Consider the following 16087-nt stretch of genomic DNA (forward strand, 5'->3'; position numbering starts at 1 on the left):
CTCCTGTCTGTGTTTTACACCCACCAGCCCTGACAGCCTGGCGGATTCACTGGAGCAGCCGCCGCCTCCGACCTCCAGACAGAACGGAGGTCACAGTGACGTAGCTCAGGAGAAGGAGGCCAAGAGGAAGGAGGACAGCAGCACCGCGGGACCCAGCAGAGGACGGGACGAGGCCGGAGACAGGTCCCAGCACAAAGTCCAGGTGAGAGCGTCAAGACAATATACGTGCACAATATGAAGAGACTAAAACCAAGAGTTTCAGACAGAGGCTGACAAGAGGAGCTGCAGCAATGGAAAGTGATGTTTTCTGACCATTGCAGCATTAAAACCTTTCCCCTTAATAAAATGATGAATCTGTAATAGGAGCATGATGTGTCTCCTGTTAAAAAGGAATCTCACAAAGTGTTAAGCTGACACACAAACACACATTAATGTTGCGCTGCTCGTCAGGGGAGTGTCAGAGCTGAGGAGTCCAGCTCTGACGAGGAGACCACTGTCACCACCCGGGTGTTCCGCAGACGGGTCATCCTCAAGGTGTGTGTGAGACCCGGTGTGTGCTGAGCTGGAGTCAGTGTGCAGTGCGCTCGCATCAAGCTCGACAACTCTGTGTGTGGTGTGTGAAGCAGAATGAGTCACAGAGACAGACAGAGACGTTGAAACTGTTTGTTTGCAGCTGCAGTGTTTGTGAGTCAGTGTGACGACAAAGTGTCAGAGTGGATTTTCATTTCAACGGTGTGAATAAGAACTTTTACTTTTAGTCCCAATACCATTAAATAGTTTTTATGTTCAGGCAGATGCAGAAAAGTTTACAGGAGGATACAAATTAAATATTATTAGGATAAATGGAAATAGATTTAACAAATCAACTTTCATAAATTGGTCATTAAAGCAACACTACACAACTTTTTTAGCAGTTTCCAAATAGAGTAAGAGTTTGATGGTTCATTGAGTGAAGGGTTCTGGTTCAGGAAGCCGGGGATCATGGGTAATGTCCACCTTTCAGTTGTGTGGCTGCAGAGGGCGCTGTTGCTCAGTCACAGTTAGATAGTGTTGCTTTAAGAGTGATTTAAAAGACGACACAGTGTGTGTTTGTGTTTGTGGCATGAAGTGCTACTCACCGCCTGTTGCTGTGAGTCACTACTCTACCTGCCCTGGTGTTTGCTGTTTGGTTTTGCTTCCTGCCTGGTGGATTATTGATTATTTATTTTGTTCAGATGGAAATCATAAGGAGATTGAGCCGTGTTTGTTTACTTCAGAAAAACAGAACAGAATCTATTTTTTGTTGATGAATGAAAATCCACTTATTCTTCATTTTCACAGCAGCTGTTGCAGGCATGCTAAAGTCTGTCAATCAAATCTCTGAATCACCCATTAAATACGCCTCCTAACTTTTTACCTTCATCCCTCCGTGCTTCCCTCCCTCCTCCTCCTCACCCATCCCTCCCTCCCTCCATCCTCCTCCTCCTCCTCCTCATCCTCCTCACCCATCCCTCCATCCTCATTCAAAACTTCACCTCAGGGAGAGGAGGCCAGAAACATTCCTGGAGAGTCTGTGACGGAGGAGCAGTTCACAGATGAGGACGGGAATCTGGTCACCAGAAAAGTAACCTCATCATCACCCTCCACCCTCCACATTTCACACAAACAGACATACACACACAAACACACACACACACACACACACACACACACACAATAGTGTACCACCATGACACTTGAACACACACCTCTTACACTCTAATTTCCCCTCCCTCATCCTTCTGTCTATTATTTCTCCTCACAAACTCCTGCTTCCCCCCCCATGACATGCTTCTGCCCCCTACAGGTGATCAGAAAGGTTGTGCGCCGCGTGGTCTCCTCAGAGGAAAGAGAAGCCGCTGGTGGTGGTGGTGCTACTGGTGCTGCTGGTGTTGGTGCTGGTGTAGCAACAGGTGGAGCAGACGCTGCTTCTCCTCCTCCTGGAGCAGGAGCCTCGGGGGGGAAGGGCAAGAAGAGAGGGAAACGCTCCAGACAGGGTCACAAGGCGGAGAGGTCTGGAGAGGAGGCCCAGAGAGGGAAACCCGAGGTTGGATTTAAAACCGAGCGTCTGACTTTAGTCCTGCTGAGCTTTTCTCTGGATCACTTTCACCTGCATGAACTGTAACTGGACTAACACCCAGCTCTGCCAGAGGAGGTGTTTGAGACAGAGCTGCCGGGTCCTTGTTGTGTAGTGTGCAGTGGTTGTATGGTGCTGTGTGTTCCCTCTGTAGTGCACTGCAGCAGTTAGTGTTACCACGTCCACCAACAGCCTCGTCAGCTTGTTGATTGGACCTGAAAATTACTAATCTTACAAACGTTTCCCCTGTTTTTTCTCCCTTTTAACACAAAGTGATGTGAGCGTGTGTTCGATTCCGTTTGGAACATAGACTGTTAACAAAGATGGACGACGTGTCTCCACTTCAAACAAGTACATCAGGGTGATGACAACAGATAAACTAAATCTGCTAACATGGAGGAGCTTACGACCTATACTACAGCCAGCCACTAGGGGGGGATCTAGAGGATTTGGCTTCACTTATAAGGAGCTGTCATGTCCTCCATCTTTATTTACAGTCCATGGTTTGGAGACGTGTAGAGGTCATTTCAACTTTCTTCCTTCTTGTCTTTCCACTCTTTCTCCAGCCTGTGGTGTGTCCACGCACAGTAGCCGAGTTGAATCAGCTTCACTAACACACCTCCGTCACATTTAGGACCTCGCTAACGTTTGTCTTTTCTTCTTTCCGTCTCTTTTTACCCATTTGTTTGTCTTTCTCAAGTCTGGAAACGGCGGCAACAAGAAACAAGGGAAGAAGAGTCAGTCATAACTGTGGAGCTCTGAACTGAACCTGGTGAGAAGCTACTTTCAGGGTCATTCGCACAAATTATGTAAAGACTTTCACTAGATTTCTGCGTTAAAGGGTCAAAGTTCAAGGTCAAAATGCCCTCTGAAGTCACATGTTTGGCCTTAATCCATATTGCAGATTTTAAAATGTGTGATCTCTTTTCTCCTCCAGGTCCTCGGACGTCCACCTGCGACACCACTCTCGCCCTTCGGAGGAGAAACGGACTCAAGTCCCTGAAAAACAAAGACGACGCCTTGTCAATCAGCCAAATCACGTGTCTGACGCTTCCCCCCCCCCCCCCTCTCCGACGCATGGTCTTCTTCCACGAGACGACGCAAAAAAACAACAAGTTACTTTCCTTTGATTTCGCATGAGCATGTCACCAAAACTCACTCTCTCACTGTCCGGGAGGCGACGCCCCAAGGACACGCACGCCGGACGTGAGCTGGAAACTTTCTGTCGTCTTTCACGACTGAACGTGAATCGTCTGAGGACAAAGACGACGTCGACGGGGAACTGAACTAAAAGAAGACGTGCGATTCACTCTCTCTCTCTCTCTCTTTCTCAGACACTCGCCTTATATGGTCTATTTTCTCCTCCTGGACCCCCCCGTGTTGGGCTGTACCACGTTGTTCTTTGAAAAAAAAAAATCAAAAAGAGATATAATAGTAAATGGGGGGGGGGGGGGGGGATTTTGTTGTATATAAATGACACTGTATAAAAAATCTTTTAAAAAAAAAGTTAATCAGTAGCTTCACAGATTGTTTATGCACTGATTTGAGTTGAGGCTTCGCAGAGTGGATGCGTTTGTACCGAGGTTGATGGCGTGCTCTTCTCCCAAAGGCAAACCAGTAAACAAAACTCTATGGGAAACAAAATGGGACAACAACAACAACAAAAAAAAACCTGCTTGATTTCAAACGGACGTTTCTTTAAACAGCTTCTCAAATGATGATGTTGCTGCATGGGACGTCGGGGTTACTTTAACGCTTTTACTTTTTACGTTTCTGCCCTAATTCAACGCACTGTAATGGGATCTGGTAATTCTGTCACAATAACTCAACCACCTGTCATCTATTACTGTTTTTAATTTTTTATAACACACACAGACACACACACACACACACACACTCCGCACTAAAGCAGCAAAATAACAAAGCTTCATTTTTACGCTTCAGCAAGTTACTGAGTGTCCCTGAACGTAACCTGCACTCAGCTCCATCCCGCTCGCAGCCCCCCCCCCCCCCCCCCCCCTGTGTGTGTGTGACATTAAATAAAACCTCTTCCTGTGTCTCGTCTATCAAACTAGAAGTGTCGGCTTTTACGTCTGCTGTGGTTTTTTTAACAAGGGGACTGTTTTATTTTGAAGGTTTGATGATTTCTATCTTTATTTCCTTTTACACTAGAACAGAGAATTGCATTTTTTTTAACCCCGTCACTCGCAGCTGATCCTTTTTATTAACGACTAAAAATCACCACAAAATAAATCAGTGTTGATCAAACATTTAAAAATATCGGATTTTCTGTTCTTCTGTAAATCTGTTTTACTTTATTTTTCCATTTTGTCTTTTTTTTCATACAAAGCCACCGTAAGAATCCATTGTTGATGATAACTCCGGTACCGACATGTATGATGAACCGACATAGCTTACACTGGATGATCCAAGTAATTATTTAAGCAGAAAAATAAATTGTGTTTAAACTACACGTGTGTGAGTCTGTCTGGTTTCTCCCTGTTCATCGTTTTACAGGTTTTTCACCGAGGACAAACCTCAACAGCGAAGGTATCAAAGAAAGTGTGAAGGTAACTAAATGATCACATTATGTATCCGATTACTTTTAACGACCTTAAGATATCTCATCTGGATCTGGAGAATTTAAATGTGTTTTCATCACGTAACAGGTTCTGTTGGGTCTTCGCTGAAGTGTGGAAACAGCTGAGGGACATTGTTGAATCTAAAAAATCGTTAAAGACCTCAAAGAGTTTCCTGCATTTATTTATTATTTTAAATAATAAACTGTTGAAAGATTATATGTAAAATACAAATATGATAAAAGCTGTTCCATGATTATAAATCAAACTGAGCCTGTGACATTGCACGGACATTTATAAGAAGGTGGAAAGATGGGAAACAGAATCTTTAAACCAATAATATATATATTCTGTCTGTCCATGATTCAGCGTTAAAGACTCGTCCTCTGCGCAGCTTCATCCCCGTGAGTCTGAACTTGTCTTTTCATGTCCTCGTCCCTCGAGGACCGTCTGTCTCTCACTCTGCAGCCGTGCGCTCTCTCTCTCTCGTGCACGCCCATGTGTTTGCTGAGCGAGCTGTTCGCCGTGAAGCTTTTCCCACAGACGTTGCAGAGGAACGGCTTCTCCCCCGTGTGCGACCTCATGTGGATCTTCAGCCCGCCGCTCTTGAAGAACTTCTTGTCGCAGATGATGCATCGGTGCGGGAAGTCGCCCGTGTGGATCATCATGTGCGTCTTCAGGGTGCCCCTCTGTCGGAATCCTTTCCCGCAGATGCTGCAGAGAAACGGTTTCTCCCCGGTGTGGATTCTCACGTGGTCCCTCATGCTCTCTTTGGAGCTGAAGCCCTGAGCGCACACGCTGCAGACGTAGGGCCTCTCGCCCGTGTGCCTCCTCATGTGACCCATCAGGTTCCCGTTCTGAGCGAAGGCTTTGCCGCACACGCTGCAGACGTACGGCTTCTCCCCCGTGTGGGTTCTCATGTGCATCTCCAGCTGCTGGTGGCCGTCAAAGTGTTTGCCACACACCTCACAGTCGTTGGATCTGATGTACGTCTGCAGATGAAGCCTCAGGTTCTCCTGAGTCGCAAACCGTTTCCCACAGACGCCACAGAGGTCCGTGTCCGTCTCGTCTTCCTGCACGTGCTTCAGGAAAGAGGCTCTGTAGCAGAAGGACCGGCCGCACACTTTGCAGCAGTATTTCACGTGAGGTAAATCCTGGTACCTCGGTTTCTTGGGTTTGTTTGACGCGTGACTTTTTGATTGCGTCCCTCGTTTTTTGGTCTCGTCTTTATCGCTGTCCACGTCCTCGCTGTCACTTCCTCCGCTGTCCTTCCAGTCCTCGTCACTGTCGCCCACGTTGCTCTCGGCGTCTGCCTCCGACAGTTTGTCGCCTGCTTGGACTCTGCAGATGTTCTCCTCTCTGTGGGTTTGTAAATGAAGCCTGAGGCTGTCGTCGGCCTCCAGGCGTCTGCCACAGACTCCACACTGCTCGGTGCTGTGCTCGTGCTGGAGAACGTGTTTCAGGAAAGAGCGCTTGTAGCGGAAGAACTTTCCACACACTCTGCAGCAGCTCTGTCCTGTAGTGGGACTGCTGTCTGTTGTTGTGTTTTTCCTATTGTGCGTTTTTATTGTCGTCCTCAGGCTCGGAAAAGTTCTTCTCGTGTCTGAATTGAGTGATTTATCGTTCAGCTCTTTCTTGCTGTCGTTGTTTTCACTCCCAGCTTCTGAGTCTTTTGACGACAGGACCTCCCGGCCACTAGGTGGCAGCACACACTGCTCCCCGGGAGTCTCTGCTTCCATCAGCGTGGAGGTGCCCTTCTCCACCATCGCTGTTGGGTGAAGATGTGACGGCTGACTGTGGGACACATCAGAGTCCGTCTCCGTGGACGCGTCTTTAAACTGCCCTGAACCGGATGTCTTCTGCTCACGTCTCTGCTGCTCAGAGGAAACGTCCGACCCAGAGAGTCGATCTGAGGACGAGGTCGGAGAGTTCAGCCTCAACACACAGTGTGTGAGCAAATAATAAATAACCTTGACTTGTGTGGAACGTACCTGAGTCCATCTCTGTTTTCAACGAGACGTCCAGCAGGGGGCGCTGCTGCTCAACGTCTTCATGGGAACAGGAAACATCCGCATCATACTCACTCATCATCTCCTCCAGGATCCGGACGATGTCATCGGCCACAACCAACAGACGCTTGTGCACCACCGCCCTCTGGTGCTCGGCTGACCACTCTGCAGGAAGTAGAGAATAAACAACAATCAAATAAAATAGTGAAACGACTCAAAGTCCCGAATTTCAAAAATAATTCAGCTGCATGCACAGTTTTCAAATGGCAGGATATACATCAAATCTTTCTGGCAACTGTTACACTTCAACAATTCACAATCAATTAGTTAACTGACACAAAAATAAATGGAAACTGCATATTGAGGATTTATGAATCTTTCCTTTTATGGAGTCAAAAGTCTAATTTTAACTTCTCAAATGAGAATATTTGCTGCTTCACATAATCTTTCATCCAATCACAGACTTTTAAAGGCGTCGCCTCAGACTTATAAACAGGTTTTAATATTTTCTGATATTTTAAAGAGCAAAGAAGTTATTAAATAGTCAATACACGAATCAATCTTTCAATAATAATAATAATTTGATTGATAATAGAAAATAAACGATTTATATGAATAAATATGAGAGAGAAGACCTGTTGTATTTAAAACTAAATATTTTAAAAACCTTTTCAGGGATATTTATTAATATTTTAATCAGATAAACAGTTTGATAAAAAGCTTTCAGTTGTTGAACTGAAACATGAACAACAGAAGAACATTTACAAACCAGTGTTCATCATCTTCATCATCTTCATCATCCTCCTCTGCAGCACAGACACTATCTGCTGAGCAGCAGCTCTCAGTCTGTCGCGGAGCGGACTCTTCATCAGCCGCAGCCCCGACATGATGCTCCTCTTCCTCACATCCAGTCACACCTTCAGCCTCAGGTTGTTTCTCACCTCAACACACACAGGGTCTCTGCAGCTCACTTCCGGTCCACCTCTTCCCGTCTGGGTGAGAATCGGCTGCTCGGCCCCACAGCGCCCCCCCGCGAGTCCTCCAGGAATAAATCATGCTCGGTTATACAGAAATAACGATATAACATAATTTTTGGAAAACAGCAATAATAAACATATCGAGTATTCTCTAGAAATAAAAATATACATTTTGCACAGCTTTTAGAAACAGAAAGAACACAGAACACATTGTGATAATCAGTCATTATATATAATTTTTTAGAGACAAAAGTAAAATTTGAACATGTTTTTAGAAACCAAATATACTCATAACATTGTGTTTTGATAATCAAAAATATACATTTGACAAATTTTTGTTGGGAAATAAATATATTGATTGACTTAATGATTAATTGGTTGATTGCAGCAGATCTTAATGTCTTAATGTCTCCATTCATTCACTTAGCACTTTTGTAATATCTATGTTCTCTTGTACACATGCTCTGTTTTTCTTCCTGCTTGCTTTACTCTACTTTATCTCAATGAGATCAGGTTGAAGTAAAAGTTATTAATGCATCTTTAAGACAGATGAAAGTGATTTAACCATAGGATTTAACTGAGGAACTAGTTCAAAGTAAAAAAACAATTATTCTCACACACAGTCACCTATAAACATATTAGTGAGTCTTTTCCTATGTGAAGGTTGTGTGCATCAAGGATCACATGACCTTCTGGGTCACTAAACATCTGTAACACACGACGGTGTTACGTGTGCGTTCCTGCAAAAACACACACAGACAAATATTGAATGTTCGCCTCACACCTTCGGCCTTTTGTTCCCCAACACACAGATGTATGACGTGTGTGCATCTGTGTCCTCGCTGCCAATCAGGCCAAAGACCACAGCTCTGATTACAAGAGTAAATGAAGTTGGTTCAAAGGTTAAAAGGTCAAAGTGAAACCTTTGGTCCAGTTGTTCTCTCAGTCCGAAGCAGGTAAAAGGTCAAACATTCATTTATTTCATGTTTATTTTCGAAAACATGGAAATAAACTAAGTAACTAGACAACAGTGTTTTTAGCCTGAATGTTTACGAAGCTCATCTTCAGTTGTTCTTCGTCGTGACCACACATGACACAAAACATCCAAATAGAGACAAACAATCTACAGATGTAACACAAGATGACGACAAACAGACAAAATGACAAAAGAAACACACAAAGGAACCAAGAAAAAAATATGCTGATGCTGATGCAGGACCTTTACTTGATATCAAGTATTTTTCTTTACTGTGGTACTTCTACTATTTAGTAAAACATCTGAATTTGTGATGAATGAGTGATTAAATATTAGTAATGTAGAATAAACGAAATACTATTATAGTCCAGTGTACATCTGTGATGCAGTAAAACACGAACCAGCTCATTTGATACATTTTCATGATTTTTATTATAAAATATTCAAAACTGTCTCAAAAATATTTTATGTAACATTTAAAAATACATTATTGTTACATTGGAAATAACACATCAAAGCTGTGAGTGAGCGATATTGTCCTTTCGACTGAGTTTCAACACAACGGCTGAAAATACAAACAGTGACTTGTGTGGATTTTGTTTGTCCAATAATCGTGGTATTGTTGAATGAGTTTCAGAATATGTCTCCTGAAGTGCTGCCGGGCGTCCTGGATAGTTCTTTCCACATAATGTCACACACAGTGTTCAAAAGGCACCAGTGACAGTCTCTCGTTGATCTCCTCTGTTTCTCCTGAGGACCAGTGGAAGAGACTCTTGCCCTTTCATCAGTCTTTTATGATCTGATCCACTGCTCACGCTGCCTTCTTGTTCTGCAGGCTCAGGGCTCGGTGCACGCAGTAGGGGATGATGCTCACGGTGACCAGGGGCACGGCGGCGCTCTTGCAGAAGGACAGCAGGTAGTAGAGGGACGCGGTGTGCGTGGGAGGCTTGAAGGAGTCGAACAGGTGCAGCAGGAGCAGGGAGCTGAGGACGCAGCCCGCCTTCATCACCTTGCTGCTGCTCTTCTTGGTCTCGGTGTAGAGCGGCGAGTGCAGGCCCAGGCCCAGGCCGAACAGGGTGCCCATGTTCCGCAGGAGGCTGGCGAAGGGCGTGCTGTCCATGTGGACCCACTCGGGCCTCACGCACCACTTGTGGGCTTTCTCCAGGGTCCAGAGCAGGTCCACACCCAGAGCCTTGAGCAGGAGGTAGAAGCCCACCGCGAAGGAGGTCAAGCAGAGGGTGGTGTAGAAGTACTTCTTCATGCTGGCGTTGTAGATCCACTGGGTTCTGTTGAAGGCTTCAGCCACGATAATACCTGAGAGCAACACATGTTGGAAAGCCCAGGTCAATGTTGAACACATTATTCACCCCTTTTGTGCCCTGGGTGTTGTCTGCCAGGCAGCATAGAGCCTGCCATTTAATGTACAGTTAGTAATGATGAGATCAGAAAGAATCAGGTATCAATCACAAGCTTTATCATCAAATCCACCAAAGTCCTGACTTCTGAAACAAAACCTTTCACTTCTACCATTATTCTAATTTGTTATCCCATCATCCACTGACATGACGTCCACACTGACCTGAGATAACCCCGCAAACGACCTGGTGGGGAAAGTGGGCGGCGATGAAGACCCTGGAGAGACACACACACACCTGGACCCCCCAGAACAGCGTCCACAGAACGGCCTTCAGGTACCTGCCCCCCGAAAAAAACACATTTAACCGATTACATCAGAGGAAATACAAACGTTGACATGAGACAGACGATGCTTGAGGCTGTAAATCACTCCCGGCTTCTTGCCCCACGACAAGCAAGTCCACATCTTCAAAGCCGTAAAACAATTAACACCGTTTTTCTGAGCCTATCATGAGAACTTCAGCTGCATGGACGTCAAAACAAGCCATGTGAAAGGATTGAGATTCTGAGGAGTCAATGATCAACCAGGGGACAGATAGTGTGTCCACAGTGATAAGCTCTGAGTGGAAAACAAGCCGCAGGACAACAAAGTGCTTCTCTCAGACCTCTGAGACCACTCACCACTCTCTGCTGGTGGATTTCTTGCTTCCATATTTCTTCTTGCTGATCATGAGGGCGAGGATGGAGGTCACCAGCGTGTAATAGACACCAGCGGCTCCCATGGCGTGGCCGGAGGGGCTGCCTGGAAGAACAGAGGCTGATTAACTCAACTCAACGCCGGGCGACAGACAGAACTTTCTTTGCATGATTAAGAGAGACAGTGGTGAAAACATATTGTTTTAGGATGGTCGGCCTGTCACAGGGGACAAATACTTTTACTTTTAATCCTGTAAGTAGGTTTTGATGTTGTCCTGCTTCATAAATGTACATTTAAACAGTTATAATGGATTAAAATGGACCTTTAAATACTTGCTAAATGATTTTTACTTCTCCCAACACATGACAGACAACATTTTAATATGAAAAGTGTGGATTAAAAACTTGCAACTGTCCAAAAGTCACAGTTGTATTTTCAACATGTGGGTGAAGTGGGATTTCTCACCTGGCCCAGTCTCACAGGTCATGGGGTACTGCTCGATGTGAGGAGGGACTGTGTTTGCGTAGTGAGCCGTCTCGTGGACCCACCAGTAAGGCCTCTCCCCAAACAGAATCCTGCAGGAAAAACACAAACCTCAGTTACAATCATCAGAAAAAGAGAATTCATATTTAATCCCACAAAGTCAAAGATTTACTCCCGTCTCACCATTTAAACACCAAGTTCAGCCAGTCCCCGATCACGGCCACCCAGATGAGCTTGATGCCCACGGAGGCTCGCAGGTGAAACCACAGAGGGAAGAAGATGAAGAAGGTGTTCCTGAGGTCGGCCGCCCAGGACACCCAGAGGAACAGGCCCTGGGCGTCCTGGTAGTTGGTCTGCAGGTAGTGGGTGGTGCTCACCCCGAAGCCCTGCAGGGCGTCCATGACGGAGCTGAGCATCTGGGCAGCAGGGGGAGAAATGTCCGTGTGGAGAAGAGGGAGCGAGTTAGACCAAAAAAAAAGGAAGAGGGACTGTTGCTATCAGTGACACAGCTGGTTGGTTTTATACCAGAGGGACCCACCACCCAAACGCATGCTCACGCTGATCTTTGGACCTTGCTCATGTGCAATAAAACACCGGGAGTCAGGAGAGTTTGGGAGGTTTGTCACACAAACAAGAAGGAGAGATAGCATGAGACATCTCACTGAACTACTGTACTTAAGATACAGAGAGAGGATCAAACCAATCATCTGCATACAAACAGTTTCTATCAGGGCCACAATATATTACTGAACGTCACATTCTTTATTTCTTTGAGTGAGTGGGTTTAATCAACTTTGAGGATGTTTACCTCTGCCAAGGATGAGTGTTTTCTTTTGTTTGTCTATTAGTTTGCATGATTAAACAGAAACTACAGGACATATGACCATGAAGCTTGGTGGAGGGATGCGACATCAGGAAAGAACCGGGATTAGATCATGGTCTAGATGAGTGTCTGGAGAGCTATGAACTGTTCTTGGTGCTTTTCTACTTTGTGTGTTTGTTAGCAGGACTATGCAAAAGACACAACTTGAAGTTTTGTGAATAATTCATTCATCTTGATGGAAATCAACTGTGTGCATTTGGCTCAGACCCAAATAAAAATGTGAATCTAATGAATTTAACTGTGACTGTGAGGATGATGTTTTTCCTTATCACTTCTGCTCCATGCATTCAGCCCCACGAGTAATAATTTCCCAGTTATGTAATGGTTTTCTTGATGATTTGGTGAAAACATGGCACCTCTCAGAACGGTGGAGTAACCCAGTTGTAGGTTGCATAAGGACATCAATGATTAAGTGAGTCGGAGCTGTGCAGATAGTCGGTGATAACCCAGGAGCAGCAGATTGGCCGGTTGCAGGTTCGAGCACAAGTGGCTGCTCCGTCTGACGGGGACATCCCTGCACACGAGCTCGGAGTTTATCTGGTCTCCTGGGACACGTTGGTCATGATTGTTTTTCCCTCATTAAGCACAAGGAGGAGAGGAAACAGGACAAACGCTCCTGATGTGACGCAGCAGATAAAACGTGGGCCTGAGATCGATGGATTTCAAAAGCATCTGGCTCACTGTGGGAACACGGGCTACGTTTCTCTGTCACTGATCACAGAAAAAAAGAGATTTTCCTAGAAATAACTGTCGGCAGCTGATTTCTGTCATGATGGGTTTTGGCCTCGGTTGGGGAGGGGGGGGGGTAAAGGTTAAGGAACCGTCAGTAGTGTCCAAAAGGCAAACAAATGTGCCAGCCTTGAGTAAAGTCCAGTGGGGATCACACAGTGGCAGAGCAAGGGGTGGGGGGGGGGCAGCCTGAGAGAACCTGGACCTAACCAACAACACCACAGACTCAGTGCATCATGGATCTTCTCCACAGCTGGGGGGTTGAGCTGGCCGTCCACCTTCAGACCACGTACAGCAGCTACGGGGGCGTTTTCCACCTGGCGTCCACGGTGGCCGATCTGCACACCACGTTCTTCTGGTTGTTCCCCGTCTGGTTCCACCTGCGGAGGGACACGGGGCTCCGGCTCATCTGGGTGGCTGTGATCGGAGACTGGCTCAACTTGGTCCTGAAATGGTAAACTGTCCTCATCTGATAGGGAAGTCCACGTTGAGAAAACAAAGCTTAAAGAGAGGAAGTGGTAGTTTGAGTCTTGTTGGTTTCTCCAGGGTTCTCTTCGGGGAGAGACCCTACTGGTGGGTTCACGAGACCCGGTTCTACGGAGCAGATCCGGTTCCTTTTCTGCAGCAGTTCCCCATCACGTGTGAGACGGGACCAGGTAGAGAACCAAGCAGAGCTGGATATCTGTCTGACTTTTCAGAGATTTATACAACTTGATGAACGATTGCCCTTCGTTGATTTGTTTCCTCATATTATCTGAAGCGTTCCAGGTTTCCTCTGCATGAATGAACATAATCTAAACAAGATAAATTCGTTATAAACTCCACAACCTTTGGCCTCTCGTAGTGATTTTAATCAGCAAAGGATCTTATATAACATCTCCTGGTTGTCAGCAGATTGGACTGAGGAATTTATCTAAGTGCTTTACACAAGATACTTTCTAAAACTTCATACGTCATTCATCAATTGATTGAATAGAAAGTAAATATTCAGCAGATTAATAATCCTTAATGAGGTATTGAAAATTATACTGTGGAGGCCTAAGCACATTCGAACTCTGCTCTGTGTCGCGTGCTTCACTTTGGCTTACCTCTTTTTCGCAGTAGGTGGCGCTATCAGGATGTGTAGACTGATATAGAAATGTCTTGTTTCTCTTCAGGTCGTATAAATCGTTCACATTTGCTAAGACATCAAAGGAATCTACAACCACTGACAATGATATTAAATCCCATGAAGTGTTTTGTTATATAAACCCTGGGTGGAGTTCGATAGTATCTCACTAACGAGCGTTATTCTTTTATCATATAATATTCCGAGTGTATTCACACACTATAATTACATACAGACTAATAGATCTGTTCAAGTAGGGGCTCTGATATAGCACTATCAATTTTGTGTCAATTGGACAATGTTACCACAACTTAATTTTCACACTGATCAGTAGGTGGCGCTATGACCCTGCACTAATATTAATATATGGAGCTGTTCAGGTCAGGATTGTGATCATAAGTCTGAATTGGGGACTAGTTGGATACTGCAGAGTGGATTTACAAAGTACTATTCAGGCCGTGACTCTGATCATGTGACAGAGTTTGGTGGTGATAGGACAATGCACAGTGGAGTTATAATAAATCCCCAAATTGTACGAAACCTGTTTCTATTGATATGTGACCTTTGTGTGACTCATAAACATTTTATTCAAATACTGAGTCAAAAACGTTTCACTCTGAACTCAGCAGCTGTCCCTGATGAGTGAACCTGTGTTGATCTGTCAAAGTAAGCGTGTGCTCTTGCAGGAAGTCCGTCGGGTCACGCTATGGGAGCGGCTGGCGTCTGGTACGTGATGGTCACCGCGCTGCTCTCCATGGCCACAGAGCAGCGATGGCCACCTCTACTGTACAAGTGAGTCTGAGTTAATCACAATGATCCACGTCTCTGAGCCTCTGGGGACCGGTCGCTCACCTTCAGCGCTCGTTCCCTCCCTGTCAGATTCCTGCAGATGGGCCTGTGGGTGCTGATGGGCCTGGTGGCGCTGGTGGTCTGCACCTCGAGGGTCTACATGGCCGCACACTTCCCACACCAGGTGATCGCTGGAGTCATCACAGGTTAGTCTGGACCAACACATCTGGACCACGTGGAACCTTTTATGAGGGTCATCTGTATTCTTACTCAAGTAAAACCAATGTATTTGAACTGTCTTCCATGATGTGAGAACTCCTTCTACGGCTGTGATTTCTTTCCATGGACCTGCTACTGTCTTTGTGTGTCAGGTGTCCTCGTAGCTGCAGTTGTCTCTAAGGATAAAAGGATCTACAGCGCCAGCATGAGCACATACTTCATCAGCACCGTCTGCTTGACCTCCTTCGCTGTGGGCTTCTACCTCCTGCTCATGGCTCTGGGTGTGGACCTGCTCTGGACCCTGGAGAAAGCCCACAAGTGGTGTGCGAGGCCCGAGTGGGTCCACATGGACAGCACGCCCTTCGCCAGCCTCCTGCGGAACATGGGCAGCCTGTTGGGCCTGGGCCTGGGCCTGCACTCGCCGCTCCCCAGCGACAGGAAGAACCGAAGTGCTGCTTCCAAGGCCGGATGTATTATTATCTCTTTGCTCCTGCTTCAGCTGCTGGACGGATGGACGTTCTCCTCGGAGAACCACCTGACTTTCTATTTCCTGTCTTTCGTAAAGAACACTGTTGCACTTCTAATCCCGACCACCGTGGTGCCGTCGGCTCTGAGCAGGATTTGCAAGGGAAAGACAGAAGAGAAGAACTTTTAATCAAGCTCAAATATAAATTATTAGTTTAGTTTTCTACAAGGATTGTTTCTTCTCATATAGGACGTTCCTTTTGGTCCCTGAAGTTACGGTGCAGGCCTGCAGCTCTTTAACTGTAGTAAAATCACATTCTTGCTGAATAGGGGTTAGATGAGAGTTTTCCATATTGATTTTGATATAAAAAAAATATTTTTCTACAAATACACGATACACAAATAAACGATGCAATTGAAACTAACCTTAAAAGAGTCGTGATTTTCAAAAACAAGGCTTTTTCTGAACATCTAAGACTGATTAATTCTCAGGAAGGAACAACCATTAAATATTAACTCAAGCATGCTCCTGTCACTCAGTCCCACAGAGGAGCCACTCTGCCTTTCACCTCAGCCACGAGCTTCCAGAGGAGACACAGAGGGTCAAAGGGCAAAGACTGTTGCAGACAACACACGGGATCTAAGGTGAGACCGTTTGATGACATAATGACCGTGGCCTCCTTTTTCAGCTTAATCTGTATGGTGCCGGTGTGTGCGGGGGC

General features: G+C 45.7%; 4 protein-coding genes across 4 annotated transcripts in view; 2 read left to right on the plus strand and 2 right to left on the minus strand.

Moving 5' to 3' along the window:
• Positions 1–4568, plus strand: part of LOC128426415 (ankyrin-3) — an 88308-nt gene extending 83740 nt beyond the window's left edge. Inside the window, exons 41-45 of the mRNA XM_053413268.1 lie at positions 28–202; positions 1520–1603; positions 1826–2065; positions 2796–2867; positions 3033–4568. Coding sequence (XP_053269243.1) covers positions 28–202; positions 1520–1603; positions 1826–2065; positions 2796–2843 — 547 coding nt within the window. The 3' untranslated portion in view covers positions 2844–2867; positions 3033–4568. The remainder of the gene's footprint in view (positions 1–27; positions 203–1519; positions 1604–1825; positions 2066–2795; positions 2868–3032) is intronic.
• Positions 4127–6583, minus strand: LOC128426414 (zinc finger protein OZF). The gene has a single exon (XM_053413267.1). The coding sequence runs from the start codon at positions 6438–6440 to the stop codon at positions 5046–5048; it is 1395 nt and encodes a 464-aa protein (XP_053269242.1). The 5' UTR covers positions 6441–6583; the 3' UTR covers positions 4127–5045.
• A 2461-nt stretch (positions 6584–9044) lies between these two features.
• Positions 9045–11675, minus strand: g6pc1a.2 (glucose-6-phosphatase catalytic subunit 1a, tandem duplicate 2). The gene is made up of 5 exons (XM_053414414.1): positions 11356–11675; positions 11155–11264; positions 10674–10794; positions 10216–10331; positions 9045–9950 (listed from the first exon to the last, which is right to left on the minus strand). Exons 1-5 carry the CDS (start codon positions 11586–11588, stop codon positions 9448–9450), a joined length of 1083 nt encoding a protein of 360 aa, XP_053270389.1. The 5' UTR covers positions 11589–11675; the 3' UTR covers positions 9045–9447.
• Positions 11676–12918: 1243 nt separating this feature from the next.
• g6pc1a.1 (glucose-6-phosphatase catalytic subunit 1a, tandem duplicate 1) lies at positions 12919–15612 on the plus strand. The gene is made up of 5 exons (XM_053414499.1): positions 12919–13238; positions 13331–13440; positions 14579–14684; positions 14772–14887; positions 15053–15612. The coding sequence occupies exons 1-5, from the start codon at positions 13021–13023 to the stop codon at positions 15553–15555; spliced, it is 1053 nt and encodes a 350-aa protein (XP_053270474.1). The 5' UTR covers positions 12919–13020; the 3' UTR covers positions 15556–15612.
• The last annotated feature ends 475 nt before the right edge of the window (positions 15613–16087 follow it).

The sequence above is a fragment of the Pleuronectes platessa genome, chromosome 21, assembly GCF_947347685.1.
Source record: "Pleuronectes platessa chromosome 21, fPlePla1.1, whole genome shotgun sequence".
In the NCBI taxonomy this organism is placed as follows: Eukaryota; Metazoa; Chordata; class Actinopteri; order Pleuronectiformes; family Pleuronectidae; genus Pleuronectes; species Pleuronectes platessa.